Below are 21,746 nucleotides of genomic sequence, written 5' to 3'. Positions count from 1 at the left end.
ATCGCACAGGTGGGCAGCTGATCTGTCCTCCAGAGAGGCATCCTGCAGAGGGGCCCCAGCCTGGTCTGGAGGAGTCGGCGGCTCAGACTCATAATGACGCTTTGACCGTCCCAGGCAGCAGGAGGCTTGAGGTCTGCTCAGCCTCCAGGGACTGCCCCCTCCTATGAAGTGCCCCGAGGGTGTGGGCAGGGAAGCCTGGGAAGGGAGGAGCCTCCCAGGAGCTGAGAGACTGGCAAACGCACTGCTAGGACAGAAGCCCCTTCCTGGGTGCAGCCTCTGGAGATGCTCCCTTTGCAACTGACTCCGGAGATGACTGGAAAGAGAGATTTCATTTAGATGCACCAGCCAGGTAGAGGCCGGCAACCCGGAGGGCCCTCTCTTCCCCGGGTCAAGTTCCAGGACAAGCTAAGTGAGGCTGGCCCAGGGGAAAGCCGAGGTCCTGCTGGGGGTGCCCTGGAGACAGACTGACTCTCATCCAGAGGTTACAATGCGACTCCTCCCCCGCTGCCTGCAGGCACAGAGCTCAGCTACCTGCCAGCTTCATCTGAGGCAAGCACTGTGAACACAGCCTCCAAGTGAGGCAACCAAGGCCAAGGCTCCCAAACGAGGCCCGCCCCTGGCTCCTCTGTGCGCCTCACCTCACCCCTAAGAGCCTGGCTGATAAAAGCACCTGCCTGCAAGCTTGGCTGGAGGTCCGGCACTGGGCCTGGTGCCCCATGAGTGTTCACAATGAGTGTCACCAGGAACGTGAGCAGAGCAGCTGGGCTCAGCCCGCACACCTCTGCCTCCCACCGTCATGGCCCCAGCGATTCCTCAGCAAGCACCTGAGCATGTCCTGGCCTGGGCTGAGTCTCCTGAAGACAGGGTGCCGGTCCCCAATCTCAGCCTTGGAGATGAGATCCGCTCCCTGCCCACCGCATCCCTGTGAGAAAGACGGAGGCTGGGGCCGGGGCTGTGTCGCCGTTCACTGCATCTCATGAGCCCAGAGTGGGATTCGCGTGGAAAGCCCCAAAAGGAGTGGGTGATCACTGTCCTTTCGTTTTAAGCATTCCCAGCGGGCCGGGTTGATCCTTGCTGGATGAGGGAAAACGTCTATCCCCACGAAAGAGAAAGCAGGTTGTCACTTGCCATCCGGAGCGGGAATTAATTCAAGCTTCCTGTATCGGAAGAGATGTCCCTGAGCCCCCTTTATCCTAGCACTAGTGCCCTGGGCCCAAAGGGTGTGCTCAGCATGACTGAGAGGAAGGCAGGCAGGAGGGGAAATGTGTGCACACCAGCCTGGCAAGCACAGAGGCTTTGCCAAGAGGCCTCGTCCCTGCAAAGCTGGGCCCCTGGGTTCCAGGTGTGGGGTGAGGGAACCTCCTTGCCTGCCAGGGCCCTTGGCCACCAAGATCCTAGCCCGCCTCAGGCAGTGGTCTCCATGTGGGCCACGCGTGGGCTTCCATGTGGATGTGCATAGAGACCCCTGACTCTCAGCCAACCTGGCTGACTGGGGCCCAGGACAGCTGGGATCCAACTGATTTCTCAGTCACAGGGAGGCCGGCGGCTGAGCCATGGCACAGTTGTGATCCAGAGTTGTGGGACTCCCCTCGCACCCGTCATGCAAGGGGAGTCCCATGATTTCTCGAGGTTGTAGGTGGCAGCTCTGGGAAGTTTCCTGGGGCGAAGGAATCCTGGAGGGGGGGTGCATGCCCCTGGTCTGCCTTCCTTGCCTTCCTCCTCCCACTGTTCACCATTTATCCATCCATCCATCCATCCATTCACACATTGATTCACCCTTTCATTCATCCATTCATCTATCCATCCATTCACCCATCTATTCACCATTTATCTGTCCATCCATCCATCCATCCATCCATCTATTCATCATTTCATCCATCCATCCATCCATCCATCCACTCTTTCATTCATCCATTCATGCCTCCATTCCTTCAGTGGCAGTTCATTGACCATCTGCTGTGTGCCAGGTGGGAGCAGCAAGGGAGAACCTACCCTCAAGGAGATGCCACTCCAGGGGACATGGGCTGACCAAGACCCACAAGGCAGGGGTGAGGTGTGCCCAGAGGAATGAGACCTGAGGGAATGTAAAGGGGAGGAGACAATGTGCATGTGTGTGGTGTGTGTGTGTGGGTGATGTGCATGTGTGTATGGCACGTGTGTATGGCACATGTGTGTGCATGTGCTATGTGGTGTGTGTATTTGGCATGTGCTATTTGTGTTTATGTGAAGCGTGTGGTGTGTGTGTACCTGTGTGTGGTGTGTGTGTGCCTGTGGGAAGCTGTGCCTGTGTATGTGGTGTGTGTGCCTGTGTGTGTGTGGTGTGTGTGTGGTGTATGCCTGTGTGTGGGGGTGGTGTCTGTGCGTGTGCCTGTGTGGTGTGTGTGCTGGTGTGTGTGTGTGCGTGCCTGTGGAGGGGTGTGCCTGTGTGTGTGTGTGGTGTGTGTGTTTCTGTGTGTATGGTGTGTGTGCCTGTGTGTGTGGTTTGTGCTGTGTCTATATGTGTCTATATAGTGTGTGTGTGGCTGTGGTGTGTGTGCCTCTGTGTATGGGGNGTGTGTGGTGTGTGTGTGTGGTGTGTGCCTGTGTGTGGTGTGTGCTGCATGTGTATAGTGTGTGTGCCTGTGTGTGTGGTGTGTGTGTGTGGTGTGTGCTGCATGTGTATAGTGTGTGTGCCTGTGTGTGCATGGTGTGTGCCTGTGTATGTGGTGTGCGTGCTTGTGTGCGCCTGTGTGTATGGGGTGTGCAGTGTGTGGGGGGTGGGGATTGAAGTGCCCTCCCGGGTGACCAGGGCTGCTGGGAAGTTTCTCTCTGCCTGGAACCCAGCGGGCAGGAAGGACCTTGCAGGAGAGAGAACAGCAGGGCAGAGGCCAGAGGGAAGGGGGAGAGGGAGGGGAAGCGGGAGGGGCTGGTGTGGCCTGAGCAGAGACGGGGAGGGAAGCCGCATGGGGCAGTAACCCAGACGCAGGCTGGGGGCGGCGCAGACCCACGAGAGCGGGTCACGCTCCAGCTCCAGGTGTTTCAAAGGTGGGGTTGATGGGATTTGCTGAGAAGAGGAGGTCGGAAGGGAGAAGAGAGAATTCCAGAAGATGCTCGGCCACAGGCATGACCCCCACAGGAGCACACACGCGTGTACACACGCTTCCCCACTGACAGCTGTGGCCTGGTGAGAACGGGCTGAGGACAGCTGCCTCAGTGACCCAGGCTCAGATGCCACCAGTAGCCCATGTGGCCTCGTGGAATCTGCGGCTCAGAGCTCCTGTCTGCCCATTTGCACGTAGGACCCATGAATGGAGGAGCACTCTGGCCATGTGGCCCCGCTCCTGTCCTGCAGATGTCTTGGTGACAAAACCCCGTCCATGCATGAGGAGGAAAGTAGGGGTGTTCCTGGAGCTGGCCCATGCCAGGCCAAAGTGCTCCTTTGAGCTGCCCAGGGCTGTCCTAGTGAATGTCCCCGGACTCTGACAGCCCAGGAGGGCGGGGGGGCCTCTGCATTCGGGAGTCGGTTGGAGAAGGGGAAGAGGGGAGAGCAGGAAGCTTTTGCAGCTGCTCCAGGGCCATCGGGAGGGCGCAATTGCCTGACCCCCGGAACTTCACTGATGCTTACCCCCCGTGCCCACTGTGTGGGCCCAGCTCCCAGTGTGGACACCACCTCCTAGCTCTCACTGCCTCGTGCAGGCCTCCAGGGCCTTCCCGAATCCATGCCTCCCAGGGCCGGGTCCTGGTTGTTCCCCACTGGGGAGCTGCACCTCTCCATCACCAACAGGCATGGGCTCACCCAGGGAGCGCAGGATCACACCCCCAGCAAGCGCGGGGTCACACCCCCCAGGGAGCACGGGGTCACACTCCCCAGGGAGCACGGGGTCACACCCCCCCAGGGAGCATGGGATCATACCCCCCAGGGAGCGTGGCATCACACCCCCCAGGGAGCACAGCGTCACACCCCCAGGGAACACAGGGTCACACCCCCCAGGGAGCACAGGGTCACACCCCCCCAGGGGAGCCACAGGTTCTTGATGGGACAAGGCCTGCGCTCAGCAGAAATGCTCCTGGTGTTTCTTGGTGTCTGCCCATCAGTGGTCCCCAACCTGGCTGCCTGTCAGAGTCACCCAGGGAGCCCCCTAAAAGTTCGCATTCTAGGTCCACCTCTAGGCCTTCTAAGCCAGGCCTAGAGGTGGTGGTAGAATCTGCGGTGCTTGAGGTCCCACACCCCATCCCATAGGGTTCTCTGCTCGGCTGCACTTGGAACTCACTTCACTTCAGTTGCATGGAGACAGTAGCCCCACCTGTCCCCACACACCCGCACTTCTGCGGGAAGGGATCTCCCGTCAGAGCCCACAGCGGGCCGGGCCTGCAGCTGCATGAAGTCGAATACTAAAACCTCCTGAAGAGGGATCCAGGAAACCACACTGAGTAAAGTTAGAGGTGCGCACATGCAACATTATGTATGCGTTAAAGTTACAGGTGTGCACAAGTATCATTTCGTATGCTTTGGATGAAGTTAGAGGTGTGCACACAAAGCATTGTGTGTGCTTTAGATGGAGTTGGAGGCGTGCCCATGTAACAGTGGGTGCTTTAGATGCAGACATAAAACGTCAGCATATATTTTACGTATGTGTCATAGGAAACATACCACTGCGTGGAGATGTGGGAGTCAGATTTAAATATTTCTAATATAATGAAATCTACCCGGAGCATAAAAGGGAGCCATTCATTCCGATCCAGCAGTCTCACAAATGAGACTTTGTCATGAGGACAATTTCAACAGAGAAGAAACAGGCCAAGGATCCAACCGAAGCGAGGCAGGCCATCCAGGGAGGCGATGTGGCCGTCTGAGGGTGTTGGATGTGCAACTGTAGCGTGTGGGAAGAGCAGACCCCGCGACAAGGTCCCACAGCCCTGGGGTGACCACTGAGGCACGGGAGGCATGGATGTTTGTCCAGATTTCCCCTGACAAGGCAGCCTGCAAGGTGAGAAGGCAGCATCGTCATCCTTGCCCAGGGGCCCGGTGAAGCCCATCCTGACGTGCCAGCAGTGTTCAAGGGTACACTGCTCCCCCAGGAGAGTCCCTCCAGGCATACAAGGCTCAGGCACACAGCCCGTGTTCCCAGTGTGGCCAGGTCTCCAAAGGACTCTGAGGCCTGGGAGACACTCCCCAGCTCTGTGGGCCATCCCCATCACGCCCTCGGCCTGGGGAAGCCGGCAGGGGTTGGAGGGACTGGGTCTGCTCCTCCTCCTGTCCTCCCAACTCCCCTCCCAAGCTGGGAGGACGTGTGGGCTGCCTTGGCTCTACTCGGGTTGGGTTGTGATGAACCCATAGCCTCTCTTGGAGACTGGGGACTGTTTCTGTACCCCAGCCTGGAAACATCACTTTCTAGTAATATCCCAGGAGTGAACACTTCCACAAAAGCAACATGCACTTTCCGCCCCAAACATCTTGCTTTTTTTCTTTCCAAATTGACAAATGGAAATCACGTAGGTTTGGGAGAAGCCGAATTCCCTGACATCTGTTGAGAACTGACATGTTCAACGGAGCAAGAATCTCACTACCCTTTGGGACTTTCTCAAACTCATTTTAAAACTAGAAGTCACTAGACTAGACTGAATGCTCCTTATAAGGGTGGGGATGATTTCAAAGACTTCCTAAAGGTGGGAGACTGGCCATACAAGGGCACCCTCCTCCGTGCTTGCATTCTTTACCACTGTATGACAAATGATCCCGAAGCCTGGAAGCTCAAAACTGTACCTGTGTATCATCTCACAGCTTCCGAGGGTCAGGGATCCAGAAACATCTCAGGGGGTCTCTGCCTCGGGATCCCTCTTGCCCCAAAATTGCAATTGAGGTGTCACCCAGGGCTGGGGGCTTATCCGGGGCTCATCTGGGGAGAGCTCCACTTCCAAGCTCACTCACGGCGGTTGGCAGGATTCGGGACCCTCAGTGCCATTGGACTGAGGGCCTCAGGTGGTGACTGGCTGTTGGCTGGAGGTCACCCTCAGTTCTTTAGGATGTGGGCCTCCCAGCACAGCCACCTGCTCCATCACAACCACAAGAGGAGAGTCTGCTAGCGAGATGGAAGCACCATCTTTTATGCCAGTCACAGAAGGGATGCACCATGTCCCTTGCTGTATTCTGTGGGTTAGAAGCAAATTACTACGCCCAGCCCAGATTCAAGGGGAGGGGACTCCACAAGGCTGAGGGTGCGGGAGTTGGGGAGCCACGGTGCCAGCTTTCGGTCGGCCTGCTCAGCGTTCAGGAGGTGTGAGTGGCGGTGCCCGAGTGCTCCTTAACTCTGGGGCCTGATGTGTGTTTCTTAACCATCCACGCATGGGATAGGTCGGAAGCGAGAGGTCCGGCTGCCTGGTTTCCTCATCCACAGAAACGACGGAGCTTCCACAGCTTGCAGGGCCGGATGAGTTAATGGCTGGGAAACGCTTTCTTCCAGGGCCCCAGCAACTGTCATGCACTCAGTCACACCGGTGCTGCTCACCACGTGCTGGCCAGGGGATCCCAGGGTGCCAGTGATCACAGAGCAATCTCTTAGTGTCCAGAACGTGCTGGGTGTGCAGCCCTGGGTTTGTTGAGTGAGTATCTTGAGAGAAGAGAATGTCCTGCCTGTGATGACCTCAAGTACACCCAAAGAGACCAGACTCACACCTGAGGGCCCCCAAGAGCCACTCAGAGGCCAGGAACCCCCAGGCTGAGCGCCGAGCCTGCTCTAAGCAGGCGGAGTGTTCAGGACAGGCTTCCAGAAAGAGGTGGGATCTCACCCTCCACAAGAAGGTAGAACGTGGAGACGGACCAAAGAAGCCATTTGGATACCTTTCTCAAGTATGCTTTTGTGATGTCTGTCTGTCTGTCTGTTGGAGGTCTGCATGGAACGCTGTTCATGGACCAGCCCTCTGCCCTCTGCACTTGGAGGCTGGGTCCTGGGGCTGACCCTCTGCACCTCTCTGCCAGATTCCAAAAGATGAGAGCACCAAATGAGAAGAGGTGGTCTTCCCCAGTGGGGGAGAGGGAGCCCCCGTTTTCATAGCTGGAGCCAAGACAACCAGGGTGGGAGCTTGGGCCACACGCCGCCAGTCCACGTTGGTCCAGCTCCAACCCTGTCCCACGGCAAATGTCATGGAGGAGGCAGCCGTGCCCTCGGGTGCTCGCGAGGCAGGTGGAGGTCGGTCGATGTGGGCCTGGGACTAGGACCGTCCAGCATTCGCTGTGCCCCTCCTGAGCTCCCACTGCCCATGCAGCACCAGCAGGCTCTGGGGAGGGACGCAGATCCCGGGTGAAGTGGATCTGACCCAGGCCTGGGAGGGTGAATTCCCGGCCCCGGACCCTGCCTGTCTGCCTCAGCCCAGGGAAAGCCGCCCTGCTAAGCTTGGTTCCTGCCTCCGGGGGGCATTCCAGGAGTGAGGAGTTCCACCGGGCTGGCTGTGTGCAGCTAGCAAGCCTCCCACCCACTCCCAGCCACAGTACTGATGCCAGATGCCACTCTGCTTTCTCAGGTTCTATTGGCTTCGACTCTTCTTGGAAACACAGCACTCCCGTCGCATGTTTCCCAAGGCAGGGCAGGCCCCACGAGCCCGTGGCTCTGCCTCACCTCCCTGGAGGAGCCTTGCCCACCCAACTTTTGTGCCAGGCATGAGAGTCGCTTAGATCGGTGCCGGGCACACAATAAAGACTGTGCTAGTGGGAGTCAGCCGTGGTCACCTCATTCTGTACTTTCTTGAGAGACAGCGGCAGGGCAGATATTGAAGCAGGAGCGTAGCCTGGCCCAAGGCTTTGGTTCTGATGAGCGTAGGCGGGCGGTGGGGGGGCACCGTTCATCAGAGCTCCACATTCAGGCTCATGGTGGGCATGGAAGGTGTGGATCTGGGCTCCACGCTTGGAGCTGGGTGACCAGAGAAGATTGGACCAAAAGAAGAGAGGTTTGTCCCAGGTCGGGACGGCTGCTTCTCCTTCACCCTCAGGGGAGCCTGTGGAGACAGAGGCAGGGCCTGGGAGCCCCTGGAAAGGGCTGACAGTGTTCTCACACTTGAGCCTGCTTCAGAGCCTGCTGGAAGGTTTCCTAAAACAGTTTGCAGGGTCCCCTCCAGCTGCCCCTTCAACGCCCCCTCCCTGCTGAGGGCCTGGTTCAGTAGGTAGGGGGCGGCACTGAGAATGTGTGTTTCTAGAAAGTGCGCAGGTGTTGCTGCGGCTTGAAATAGGCAGGATTTGCTAGCCTTCCCAGACTTCTGCTGTCAACCCAGCCAGGTCGTACTCAAAGTAAGGTACCTCCCGCACAGTGGGTTCACGAAACCATACCCCCGAGCTTCCTCGGATGCTAAAATTCCACTATCAAGAAACCTACTCCTCCCATATACAGCTGGAAATATCATTAAAACGCAAGTGTCTCGAAGACTTGACTGGTGTTTTGTTTTGTTTTGTTTTTGTTTGTTGTTGTTGTTTTCCAGATGCAGTTTCGCTGTTTCATCCAGGCTGGCACGATCTCGGCTCGCTGCAACTTCTGCCTTCCGGTTTCCAGCAATTCTTCTGCCTCAGTCTCCTGAGTAGCTGGGATTACAGGCATCCGCCACCACGCCTGGCTAATTTTTGTATTTTTAGTAAAGATGGAGTTTCACCGTGTTGGCCAGACTGGTCTCGAACTCCTGACCTCGTGATCTGCCTGCTTCGGTCTCCCAAAGTGCTGGGATTACAGGCGTGAGCCACTGCGCCCGGCCAGGTGTTTTCCTTATAAACCACTCTAGGAAGGTTCTGTCTGATCCTTTGGTAGAAATCAGCCTGACAACCTTTATTTAGGGTAGAATTTTCGTACGGAAGACAAGATCCTGAGAAAGAAGAGAAATGTGGAGGGGGCTCCTCTAATGGATGGAGGTCAAGAGTGTGCTGCATGTGGCACTAAGAGCCGATCTCGCCCACTTAATCCTTCATCAGGGGAGACAGGTGTTATTTCTCTCCTGTTCGAGATCCCGCTGGACGTAACCGTGGATGGAGGAGACTGCGGTGTCATGTACTGGTTTGTTCCGCCCTAGTTGGCATCTAATTTTCCTCTGGGAGAAGAATGTGATTTCTTCTCAGAAGAAAGAAGAATGAAGCGCTGGGACAAGAAGTGGTTTACGGATGAACGAGGGAGGGGAATTCACAGTTGAGAGAGCATGATAAGAAATGTCCTAGAGGAAGGGATGTAAATGCATTGTGTGTAGATAATAACAGCATTCCCCGTTTGGTCATGGGGTAGATGAAGAATGAAAGACAGTGCAGGAAATCAGGCGTGGCCTGGAATACGGATCATGGCTTTGAACCCTTTACGAGGCTTACACTGTGTTCAGGAGCAGTGGACACGCATCCGGGGACAGGGTTTGAGGATGGGAGATGGATGTAATCCCAGCTTCGCTCTAAAAATGTGCCCATCAATGACAGACTGGATAAAGAAAATGTGGCACTTAGACACCATGGAATACTATGCAGTCATAAAAAAGGATGAGTTCATGTCCTTTGCAGGGACATGGATGAAACTGGAAACCATCATTCTCTGCAAACTAACAAAAGAACAGAAATCCAAACATCGCCTGTTCCTATTCATAAGTGGGAACTGAACAATGAGAACACATGGACACAGGGAGGGGAACATCACACACTGGGGCCTGTCGAGGGGTGGGGGGCGAGGGGAGGGAGAGCCTTAGGAGAAATACCTAATGTAGACGGTGTGTTGAGGGGTGCAGCAAACCACTATGGCACTTGTATACTTATGTAACAAACCTGCACATTCTGCACACGTGCCCCAGAACTTAAAGTATAGTGAGAAAAAGAAAAAAAATGTGCACCTGGCATTTGGTGTGAAAGGCAGGCATAGGAGGTACAGAGGTGACTTCAGCAGTCTAGAGAAATAGTAAGGACATGGGAGAAAGCGTGGACGACAGTCACCCTGCTCGCTGCCACCCCGCTTGGTGCAGGAGGGGACCCCAGGCCACCTATACAGTCAATGCCTTCCACGCTGGCTCCCACCACTCCTCTCCCACTCTTCTCCTCTCTGACAACTTGGCCCCTTTACTGTGTCTCAGATCCGCCAAGACTTTTTCCTCTTTCTGTAAGACTTTACCCCAAATGTTGTACATCTGACTCATGTTTTTCAGTTCTTGACTCAAATGTCACCTTCTCAGAGAGGCTTTGTGGAACTAAAAGTTAAAAAAAAACATTCACCCTTCAGACTTCTAGCGTCTGACAGTTGAGAGACAGCTTACATTAGATTAACTCTCCTGTGAACAAAAATACTCTAGAAAACCTATGAAAATACAACTATTGGAAGGCAATGCAGAGTCACTAAAAGCAGGCAGAATCCGGATGTGGAGGAAGAGACAGGAGATAGGAGCCACCCTGCATGACAGCTGGGCACCCCGATTTCCTCCCCTTCCAAGTCCATGGAATGCAGGGGACACTGGCCAAGCAGAAGGCAGCTGTCCTATGAGGCTGAGGACTTGCTGCCAGAGACTGAGGCGACCAGAGTGGCTGGGACTGGGGTGAGAAATCCTGAAAAAGCAGGAGCCGTGTGGGGAAGCCCCAGCATCTGCTGACAGAACGCTTTCATAGCCTTGCCTGCCTCCTGGTGTCAACATGCATGAGTGAGACTCCAATGAACCTGCTGGGGAGAAGCTGCTGGAAGGCTGGCATGGCTGAGCAGAGATTCCAGCAGCTCCCCAGTCTTGAGGAGACAATTGGAGTTCAAGCCCCACACTAATGAATTTGGCAAATCAGGCTTTCCATTGAGACCCAATGCTTAAGTATTATATAAGCACCATATTCCAGAACCAAAGCTTTTGCCTTAGGATTAAGGACAACATAGAACCATTCTAATAAAGTCTAAAACCAAGCACCCACAGAATCAAAAGTGATTGCAACTTGCCTGCCTGCTGGCACAAAGCTCAGCTTTTTCTGAGAGAGGGTACAGAATTCAGAATTGTGTAACATAGCATTCACAATGCTTTGCACAGAATCAAGACTTACTAGACATGCAAGTGAAGAAGAAAGATGTAATCCTTAATCAAACAGAAGAAAATCAATGGAAACAAATGAATGAGTGTTCAGATGCTGAAATTTGCAGGCAAATTATTTAAATAAGTAGCATAAATATGTTAATTTATATGCAAGAAAACTAAGATGTAATGAGTGGAGAAATGGAGGATTTCAAAAAAGATATGGAAATCTAATGATGAGTGAAGTATAAATATTAAAAGTAAAAATTTTGGTATGTAAAATTAAGCATTTATCAGATGGAGAATATAAGGAAGGATCAGGGAATATAAAGAAGTGTTGATAGATGTAGAAAGTAAAATGTTCCTCTTCAAAGTTTCCATTCTTATTAAAGAATAAATCATAAGTGTTAGAAATAATAGTTTCTTTTAAAGATTAGTTTTATGCTAGACGTGCTCACAGGCACATAGTACATTCTATGTCCTTGTGCTTTAACTGAAATATCTGTGCTGGATGTGCTCACAGGCACGTCCCAGCTCGCAGCCTGTACCCCTTCCTTTTTGGGAATGTTATTATTTTTCTAAGTCCTTTCATAAGCAACTTCCTATTTTCCTTTGTCTTTCCATTATTTTTACCTATTTAGAAAAGTTTTAAACTAAGATTAGCCAATCAGGTTTTAGTTTAGATTGTAAGGTCTGGCTCCAGCCAATGGAGACAGGACACAGTAGCAGGGACAAACTGCATAAGGAATAAAAATTGCTTCCCTCCTTTGTTGGGATGTACTCTCACCACTGTTCCATCTGCGATGAGCACCCTTTCTGCAGAAAGTACAAAAAGCCTTGCTGAGATAATTAAGTTTATGTTCAAGGGCTATTTCTTTGCAGCACCAGGGAACACGCGTTCTGTTTCTAAACATTTTTACATGTAACATAGATACCAAAGTTAAGGCATGGAAAATAAAGTTTCTAGGACAAGTGCACAAAGCTTCAATCTTCACCGGGAAGGTAGTGAGCAAAGGGAGAGAGTGCAACTACAGTCCAAAGAAGGGAAAGGGAAGATAGGGCAGGAGAATAGTTTAAGAAATACTGGCCAAAAATTTATAAATCTAATCCACCACATGAACCTGCATATCTAGGATCTGGATGAAACCCTAGCAGGAGGCCGGGCGCGGTGGCTCACGCCTGTAATCCCAGCACTCTGGGAGGCCGAGGCGGGTGGATCATCTCAGGTTAGAAGTTCTAGACCAGCCTGACCAACATGGTGAAACCCTGTCTCTACTAAAAATACAAAATTAACCAGGTGTGGTGACGCACGCCAGTAATCCCAGCTACTTGGGAGGCTGAGACAGGAGAATCGCCTGAAACTGGGAGGCGGAGGTTGCAGTGAGCTGAGATCACGCCATTGCACTCCAGCCTGGGCAACAAGAGTGAAATTCTGTTTCGGGGAAAAAAAAAAAGAAAGAAAGAAAGAAAAAGAAACCCTAGCAGGATAAATACAAAGAAAAAATCGCACCAAGGCATACTGCTTAAAACAAAAGGTCAAGGGAAAACCTCTTTTGTTTTTTGAGAAGGAATCTCGCTCAGACTTCCCACTTCCCCTGCTCTTCCACCTTCCCCGCAGATCAGTGTTTCTATCCGGTAACACCTCCCTGAGCTGTAGACCGCCCTTCAGCGTCGCTGGGGACATGGATCTGCTGGCAACAAATCCTCTCAGCTTTCACTCACCTGAAAAAAAATCTTATTTCACCTTCATTTTAGAATCATCTAGTTAAGATTCTAAGTTAAGAATTGTTGTCTTGCAGCACCTCGGAAATGTTCTTTCATTATCTTCTCCTTTTATGAGAAGTCGTTTACCCTTCTGATTAATTTTTGCTTTTTTCTTCTCCTCCGGTTGCTCTTAAGATTTTCCCTTAAACGGGGTGGTGGCTCACGCCTGTAATCCCAGGACTTTGGGAGGCTGAGGCGGGTGGATCATTTGAAGGTCAAGAGTTCTAGACCAGCCTGGCCAACGTGGTGAAACCCCATCTCTACTAAAAATACATGATGACTGTGCCTGTAGTCCCAGCTACTTGGGAGGCTGAGGCATGAGAATCACTTAAACCAGGGAGGCAGAGGTTGCAGTGAGCCAAGATGGCACCACTGCACTCCAGCCTGGGTGACAGAGTGAGACTCCATCTCAAAATAAATAAACAAATGAAAATAAATAAATAAATAGATAGATAGATAGATAGATAGATAGATAGATAGATAGATAGATAGATAGATAGCCAACAGAGGAGAAAGAATGAAGTACTAAAACATGCTCCACCAGCTCGAGGCAATATAGGTAAGACAGAACAAAGGTAGGATATAAAATACATAGCAAGATGGTAGCCCTAACAGAACCATGTCGATAATTACATAAAATGTAAATCAACTAAACACTCAGGAGGCACAGATTGTCAGGATGAATTTTTTTTTCTTTGTTTTAAAGAAGGATCCAGTGACACGCTGTTTACAAGAAGACACTTGCAGGGACAAACAGGATGAAAGCAAATGAATGGAGAAACACACACCACGCAAACAGTGACCTTGAAACGCACCCTCCAGATAACCTCAGTTCGTTTTCCTGCGTGCTTGGCAACCCCTGTTTCCTGTTCCCAGTCACACAACCAGGCTGTGTTCCCTAGTGTTCCTTGCAGTCACCCAGCAGTGGTGTAGGTCGGGCCAAGGGACAATGAGTGGAAGGGAGGTGCATCATGACCATTAGCCACCAGGAAACCACCAGAAGCCCCTGCCACAGGCTCCCCCATGCTCTCTTCCAGTTCCAAGTGGCTGGAATGGAGACCACCCTCAGGACAGGGGCCACATATGGAAGAGGGAAGAGCCACATGCTAGAAGAAGCTGGGGACCTGGAATCACTGTGGAAGGAGAGGTGTCTGGCCAGGGGCACTCACCCTGTACTTTTATGACAGCGACAAATAAATGTGTGTGTGTGCATGCGTGTGGGTGTGTGTGTGTGCGCGTGTGAGTGTGTGAGTATGTGCGTGTGTGTGTAGCCACTGAGATAGCTGTTTCATTTTGCTTTACTTTAATAATGCTCTCTACTCATATTTACTTTGCAGCCCACATTGCTTTCTTGAGATATATGATCTGATATCATAATGATGCATTCGTTCGATTGTTTGTCTAGTTGGTTATTTTCTGTTTGCCCTCAATAGAACAGGTGTCTAGAGCACAAGGACTGGTCTTTCTGTTCCTTACTGCACCACAGGGCATAAAACAGTACCTGGCACATAGTAGGTGTTTATTAAACACAAGCCCTTTTTCTCTCATATTTGTGAGACCGCAACAGTTGGAAGCCAAATCCTTGTGTGCTGACGCAAGGAATGATGCTATGGAGCACCCATAGGAAGGCCGGGGGTGGGGCAGGAGCATCTGTAGACCCTTGGGGAGCTCCGTGGACCCCGTTTTCTCATCCTTAGCAAAAATGCCCTCAGAGGCCCAGCAGCCGACCTGTGCCCGGTCCTGGTGATATGGGTGGTTCCTTCTATGGTATTTTATTGCTTACTTTTATTTCTCGCACAGAGATTACTCTGTGGATTACTTCGTTTTTAAAAAAGTTCGAGTCAAATGTAATTTGTTCAATGTATTAAAATCCCAATTTCAAAACTCCAGTGCTTCCTTGAAACTTTAAATTTGGCGGATAAACCTTGTTCTACCTGTAACAGGCAAATGTTAATAACGTCCTTGATGAGGCCTGTGAATAATTCTTGGTCCATCACCGACTTAGTTCATTTAATAGTTTTGAACATTTTGATTGCACTTCCAAAATGAATATGTTTAAATTGATGTTTTAGTACTTCAGCTTTCTACCTTTAGCAAAGCCTTCTGTGTATAAACGAGTTTTTCAAAATCTAATAATTTAAACATATGACTGTGATGAACTTAGGGGAGGTCTCTTAAATGTTCCCAAACTGTACACACTAACTCGTTCAATTCCTCGATTTCACACTTTCAATTGGATTATCAGGGTGTCACTGACATAGGCCAAATTCTCCACTCCTCAAAATACCAAATTGGCATAGATTGCTTTATGCTAAAATATTCATACTATGAAATTCAATTTCTCGATCCTGTCTAGACTTTAGAAGAAATGCACACCTACCCAGGAGGCTGTCTCCACTCAGGGAGCCCAGGTGACTAATGGCCAGGGAATCTGGGCAGCCTGCCGTGGGCTTCTAGCTACCATTTCTGAGGGGCTCACTGTTTCTGTGTGTTTTGCCCATGGCACTTTGGTGAGAAGAGAATGTGCGAGGAGGGAGGCCACATCTCTGGGTTTCGTTTCCACACACCCCTGGGAGCCTGCCCTTCCCAGCCACGTTCTGCTCACACTGGGTCTGGCACGGTCAGAGTCGAGGTCTTTGAACGGCTTTGTGTTTTCAGGCCCATAGGACACCAGGGACATGGAGCTGGTCTGCCATGGAGGAACCTCACAGGGCTTTTTCCACCTGGGGTCATGATTCTAACCCTTCTGACACCTGCACAGGGACCATTGGTGGTGCAGCTGGGGCCACAGCCTGCCACCTGTCCCTCATGGGACTGAACCCGAGGCCAGCGTTTACTTCAGGATTTTGCTCTCCTCTAAGAGGTGCGGATAACCTCACTTCGAAGCTGGGGCCAATTCACCAATTCCCCTGTTCAGGGGGCAGGTGTCCAGTGGCCCCTGCGAGCAATTGCGTGCCACCCTTCCCCACCCCTGCCCCCGCTCCCACCTGAAGCTGCTTCCGTCTCATTCACAGTCCTGCCTCTTTGCAGCACTGGCTTGGACGGGAGCCTGATCCAGTGCCAGCGTGCCACTCCTTGGCAAGGCTCCTGGTCTGCTCACACCACTTTTCTCTAGCCAATGTCCTCTAGGGTTGGAACCAACTCCCTGCACGCTGGCCCAGGGAGGTCCCTGGTAATCGTCCTGCGTCCCTCTCCCTCCCCTGGGAACCACCTCAGACCGCAGTGGATGTTCCTAAATTTCTGTGGACTCACAGCAGCTTCTCGGCCAGTGATCTCCTCCAGGGCTGGATTCCACAAGCCCTTCTGCCCTGCTGCGGGCCTCAGGCAGTGTTCCCGCCAAGCTTTCCCTAAAGACACAAACAGGCAGGCCCTTTCCACACCGGCCTCGGGGAGCCTTCTGCTGGGCAGAGCGTCCCTGCCAAGGGAAGCCAGGCTCGTTAAGTGGGAAGCCTGTGGGGCCTGCGGAAGGCAGCAGCCCTGAGGCTGTCTCTGCCGCCAGTTGGTGCCACCAAGCTGTCAGGAGGGAGTGGCCTTCCCCACTGTGGTTGGGAAATGGAGACAGAGGTTACAGTGGGCGGCTGCAACCCTATAAGAACCACGGAGTTCCTTCAGTGGCAAAGACCAGAGCCACAAAGGCTGAGCCAAGCTGCCGTGGCCATGGGACCTGCTCTCCTCACCCTCTCCTTCCTGTGGACCACGGCCTTGACTGAGGACACCTGTCCAGGTGAGTCAGTCCCCCGGGGGTTAGGACCTTAGAGCGATCACACTCCGGGAAGCTGACAGCAGCCACCTGCTGACCACTCACGGCACGCCAGGCCCAGTACTACGCCCTTTGTGAAGGCTCCTGCCTTAGTTTCTCAACAGCTCGTTTTAAGCCTCGCACTTTAAAGAGGAGACAGAGGCTCAAAGAAACAGATGCAGCTAACACAGGGGTTAGGAACAGAGCCCTGGGGCCAAATGGGCCAGGTCCCAAATTCAGAGCATGCAACCGGGGAGTCTCCCTGGGGCTGAATCCTCCTCCACTGAAGGGCTGTCCTGAGAGTCCCACCAGCTGTGTGAGGAGGTGGCGGGCGTACAGGGCGCTGGTGGGGGTGGGCCTAGTCAGAGTCTGTGCCACGATCGTGTCACTGGAAGACCACCCAGCTGGACATGGCCAGCAGAGTTAAGCCCCAGCTCTGTGGGGAATTTGGCCTGAGATGTGCCCGGCACTGGGGACAGGTGGTCCCCACTGTGTCCCTGATGTAGTCCAGTGAGGACAATGTGACCCCAGGGCTCCAGACCTCCTTCCCTGAGCTCCTGGGGGCACTCAGGTGATTCCTAGCAGCTCCACCTGTAGCTCTGCCTTCTGGGGGAGGCTCTGGGCCCCCCTGCATCGTGGCCACGCTGGAGTACATTGCTCTGAACTCAGAACCCGGGATGGCTTCCAAAAACCCTGGTGGGCCCCATGGCCTGAGTCTGCTCGTGGTGGACCAGGGGACCAGGGCAATGATGGGTCCCGTGGAGAAAAGCCCCGAGTGGGACTAGGAAGAAAATGCGCACCACAGAGGCCCTTCCCTGGCTATGTTATGAGTGAGTTAACTTTTTTCCCCCAAACCTGTCTTATTTTCTAGATTATCCAACATTACTAAGTATTCTTTTTTAATGAGAAAAATTAAGCAAATTAAAAAAGTGGTCTACACTTGCTCTGACCAGTGAGCCAGGGGTAAGGACAGATTAAAAAAAAATCCAACAAGCAGTGGCAGCTGCCGTGTCTCTGGTGAGAGCGCTGCTCCGTTCCCCGGTCTCTAAGAGCGCCCTTAGCAGGGCATATTGATTTCATAATCAACAACATGAAAAATAGTTTTTCAAAGAAGTAGACAACCTTGGTTTGGCTCCAGCTGCGCCACACCTGGCTCTGTGTCCTTGGACCCCACACTGCCCCTCTCCAGAGGACCTAGAAAGCCCCTTCCAGCCCAGTAATTCCACAACCACATTCCCAAGGTCTGGGAGGGAAAATGCTTTGTCAGCCTCAATTCCCCAAGTTTCTTAGAAACATTGATTGTCATTGGTTACTGCAAGAGCTCACTCTTTATTAAGCTCTTTCTAAATGCCACAAATTACACTAAGAGATTAAAATGTACATTCTCTAATCCAGCCCTGGCCACAACCTTGTTATTATCCCCACTTGGCAGCCCAGAGCACAAAGCTCAGAGGAGTTAAGTGACTTGCCCCAGGACACACAGCACTGAGGATATGTGGCTCCCCTAGGTAGGGGTGGCCTCCAACGCCAGGACTCTGCCCCCCATCACGTCTCTGCCTCACCAGTGCCCGAGGAGCGAGGACAGACCAAGGCCCCAGCAGAGCTGAAAACCTCACTTTCCAGCCACTGTTGGGCCAGGCACTGAGTGGGCACCTGTGTTTCTCTGCAGAGGTGAAGGTGGTGGGCCTGGAGGGCTCTGACAAGCTCACCATTCTCCGAGGATGCCCGGGGCTGCCCGGGGCCCCAGGGCCAAAGGGAGAGGCAGGCGCCAATGGAAAGGGAGGTAGGTGCGGGCCGGGTGGGGAGGCCAGGCATGGCGGGGGCACTGGCTCTTGCTCTTTTTGAAACTAGATGCTGAGTTGAGCAACACCCCCACCATGATTCCTAGATTGAGAGCCTGGGTCTGGCCCCTGCTAGAGCCAGGAGCAGAGCTGACTCCCAGGGCCCAACAGGGTTCTGAAATAGAGGCAGTGTCTTTCCTAACTATTTCATGAGCTCACATTTGGACACGCTTCTGTAGCTCTGTCTCCTAGCCCTTGATCCAATTCCAGCTTTGCTCCGCCACTGGCACGACTTCTAAGCTCTATGTCCCTCCGCCTTCTCACCTGAAAACTGAGGTGACCGTTTTCTTCTGCACCTGCCTCATAGGGGAGAACTGAGGCTCAAAGAAGTCAGAGACTTTCCTACTTGACAAACCAGTAAGGAGTGGGGATGGGACTTGGACCAGTCTACTTCGGGGCACAGAGGGTGCCCGAATCCTGAGCCCTGAGCTCTGCATGCGGGTCTGCAGGGAACGTGGGAGAACCAATAGCAGGCACCTGCCTTGGGTGGTTTTGGGTACCCCCTAAGCATGGCGTAAGGCAGATGTGCATAAAAGCTTGGAAAGGGCGCTGCCTTAGAGGGTGAGCTCCCCATGCCTGGAGGCATTCAAGGTGATGCCTGCGGAGCACTTGGCGGGGATGTCCCAATGTAGATGGGACAAGCTCAAATGTCCCCATGACTTGGACTTTCGCTGACGTGTCCAGGCTTCCGTGTGAGTGTCCAGGGCCAGGTCCTCTGTGCCCACTCTGCAGGCTGGACCTGAGAGTGGGGTCTCTATCCCCTGTTGAGGGAACGCTGGGGAGGAAGTCATTCCCCGGCAGGAGAAGAATCAAGTCTGGCTCGGACGTCCCTTGAACCAGGCTTCTACCAGTGGGCATGGCTGGCCAGTATACCCTAAAGCAAGAACCAGTCCCTACACACTCTCGCCAGCCACCGGGATCAGCGAATGGACTGGGGGCTGCCTCTCGGCTGGCATCAGGGAACGGGAGGGTCCCCTTTCTGGTTGGAACCGCGTGGAGGGCTGTGTAACACCACGGGAGTTCAGGCGCACGGTGGAACCGGATCCTCCCTGGCAGCAGCGGCCACACGTGGGGCTCACCCTCTCCGTGTGAGGATGTGGTAGGATGAGGCTCTCGGAGGACGCATTCGTTGCTCCAGAACGTGGTCCCTTGCTAGACAGTAGAGCTCTGTGACGGTGACTTGGGCCCAGGCTTATGGTCAACAAAGGGTGAAACCCAAGATGCTCCCAAGGCACAAACAGGAGCCAGGAGCACCTTGCCTTGAGCCCAAGGTGGGGTGCAGGCCCCTCCATCACTCCCTCACCTCCATCTGCAGTCACCCCCCGGCTAAGTCCACGGCTCGCAATTCTGAGGGTTCCTGGAACCAGAATGGGTTCAAGGCAGAGTTGGGGAGGGTCAGGACTTTATGACTTGGGGCAAAGATTTCCAGGGAGAATTGTTTAGGTTGCATTTTTCTCAATGATATGTCTTTGGAATTTTCAGGAGAACGCGGTCTCCCTGGAGCCCCTGGAAAGGCGGGACCAGTGGGACCCAAAGGTAACCAGGGAGCAGAGAGCGAGGAGGCCTTGAGCAAGGACCTTGGAGCTGTGTATAATGAAATAAGGGAGGGAGAGACAGAGACATAGACACAAAGAGACAGGGTGGGGAGACAGCAACAGAGAAAGACAGAGGAAGGCAGACAGGGGCCCTGTCATATTCCAGGCCTCGGGGCCCCTCGCCAACATTGAGACCTGAGCGTTGTGATGCCTCAGTGAGCCTGCAGGGCTGGGGAGATGCAGTGCCCCAGGCCAGGAGCCCACCCTGGGGCCGGCCTCTCCGCGGCCCACACGTCCAGGGCCAAAAGCTCATTCTCCTGCATCTTCCTCCAGGAGACCGAGGAGAGAAGGGGATGCGTGGAGAGAAAGGTGAGCCACCCGTGGACCCAGGCAGGTGCCTCTACAGCCTTTGTCCAGGGGAGGGGTCTCGGAGGCCTCAGTCCACCCACCCACCGCTCACCTCCCTGTCAATCTGGGCTGTGGGCAGGGAGGGGTGGAAGGAACCTGGTGGGTTTTGCTGTCAGAATCCGTGAGGGCTCAAACCCCGGTGTCTACAGCAGTCATTCCCAGTGGCCAGCAGGACCACATCAGTGTGTCGATGGTGACACTTTAATATTTCAATTTCTGTCTTACTTATGCTTATTTATTCAAAAATTGTAAAAGTTTAAAAAAGCCGAATGTGCAACGCTCTAAGACACAGTCCCACACTCTGCCTACAAACACAAATGAGAAGCAGAGCCGGGGGCTGAGGGTCCGCCGATATCTGTGTCCCAAGAAACAGAGTCCAGGGCGGAGGCAGGGCAGGCTTGGAGCGACCCTGCCAGGCTTGAAGAATTGTTCTGCTGTTATCAGCGGTGAAGGCTCCACTAGGGGTCCAGTTAGTCCAGCAGGACCCACAGCACCTGCCACAGCCCGCAAAGCTCCTGCTGCACAGCAGGGGCCTACAGACAACCATGTGGCCGGTGCCTCTGGGGAAGCAGAGTGTGGCCACCCTCGCCTAGGCCTGTGCCACGTGTCCTGGAGACTTCAGAGGAGCTGCCTTTGCCCATTCTCTATTCTGTGCTCAGGGAGCCACTGGGGCTGACCGGGACGAGGGCTCTGATGCTCTGATTTCAAGCTTATGACGAGTGTCTCCTCTCCCCACACAGGAGATGCTGGGCAGTCTCAGTCTTGTGCGACAGGTGACTGATCACACCCTGACCTCAGTACCCAAGCCTTGCCCCGACCTCTAGGGCCAGCTGCATGCGTTCATGCCACAGACTCTAAGGAAGAACCGTCTGTACCTATCATCCGCCCTCAATCACTCGAGTAATGGGCAGCCATCGCCTGAATCCCTTCCATGACAACCCCGGCTCCACTATTATAATCTACCCCAGAAGGCCGGGTGCCCAGGAGCCAAAGGTGGGGGAGACACTGGGATGTGGGAGGGTCAGGCAGACTGGGCGTGGCCATCACAGCTGCATGGCCCTGGGAGCCATGTCCCTGTCTAGGCTTCGGAGTCCTGCTCTGTCCGCACAGAAGCCTGTGGCCCTGCTCCTCCCTGCCAGGTCTCCCTTCCACTGCCCCTGCCCTGCCCAGGGGCCCCGTCCTGCAGCCATTCCCTGGGTTCCCTTCCCAGGTCCACGCACCTGCAAGGACCTACTAGACCGAGGGCACTTCCTGAGTGGCTGGTACACCATCTACCTGACCAACTGCCGGCTGCTGGCTGTGCTCTGTGACATGGACACGGACGGAGGCGGCTGGACCGTGAGTGGGAGACTGAGGGACCCTGGGCAGAGGCGGTCAGCCTGGGAGACCCGGAGTCCAGGCTGCACACCTGGCCAGAGAACACACTCTGGAATTCTCTATTCCCCTGGTCGGGGACAGAGATGATGGGGGAGGTGACCCGTGGGTAAAAGTCCAGGC

General features: G+C 53.6%; 1 protein-coding gene across 1 annotated transcript in view; it reads left to right on the top strand.

The window, feature by feature from the left end:
• The first annotated feature begins 15,852 nt into the window (after positions 1 to 15,852).
• The window catches only part of LOC112608359 (ficolin-2-like), a 10,459-nt gene continuing 4,565 nt past the window's right edge, over positions 15,853 to 21,746 (top strand). The window contains exons 1-4 of the mRNA XM_025360208.1: positions 15,853 to 16,450; positions 18,135 to 18,248; positions 19,789 to 19,842; positions 20,990 to 21,022. Coding sequence (XP_025215993.1) covers positions 16,279 to 16,450; positions 18,135 to 18,248; positions 19,789 to 19,842; positions 20,990 to 21,022 — 373 coding nt within the window. The 5' untranslated portion in view covers positions 15,853 to 16,278. The remainder of the gene's footprint in view (positions 16,451 to 18,134; positions 18,249 to 19,788; positions 19,843 to 20,989; positions 21,023 to 21,746) is intronic.

The sequence above is a fragment of the Theropithecus gelada genome, chromosome 15, assembly GCF_003255815.1.
Source record: "Theropithecus gelada isolate Dixy chromosome 15, Tgel_1.0, whole genome shotgun sequence".
NCBI classification, from domain to species: Eukaryota; Metazoa; Chordata; class Mammalia; order Primates; family Cercopithecidae; genus Theropithecus; species Theropithecus gelada.
The sequence above is the reverse complement of the archived record's forward strand: the minus strand, read 5'-3'. Positions and strand labels throughout refer to the sequence as shown.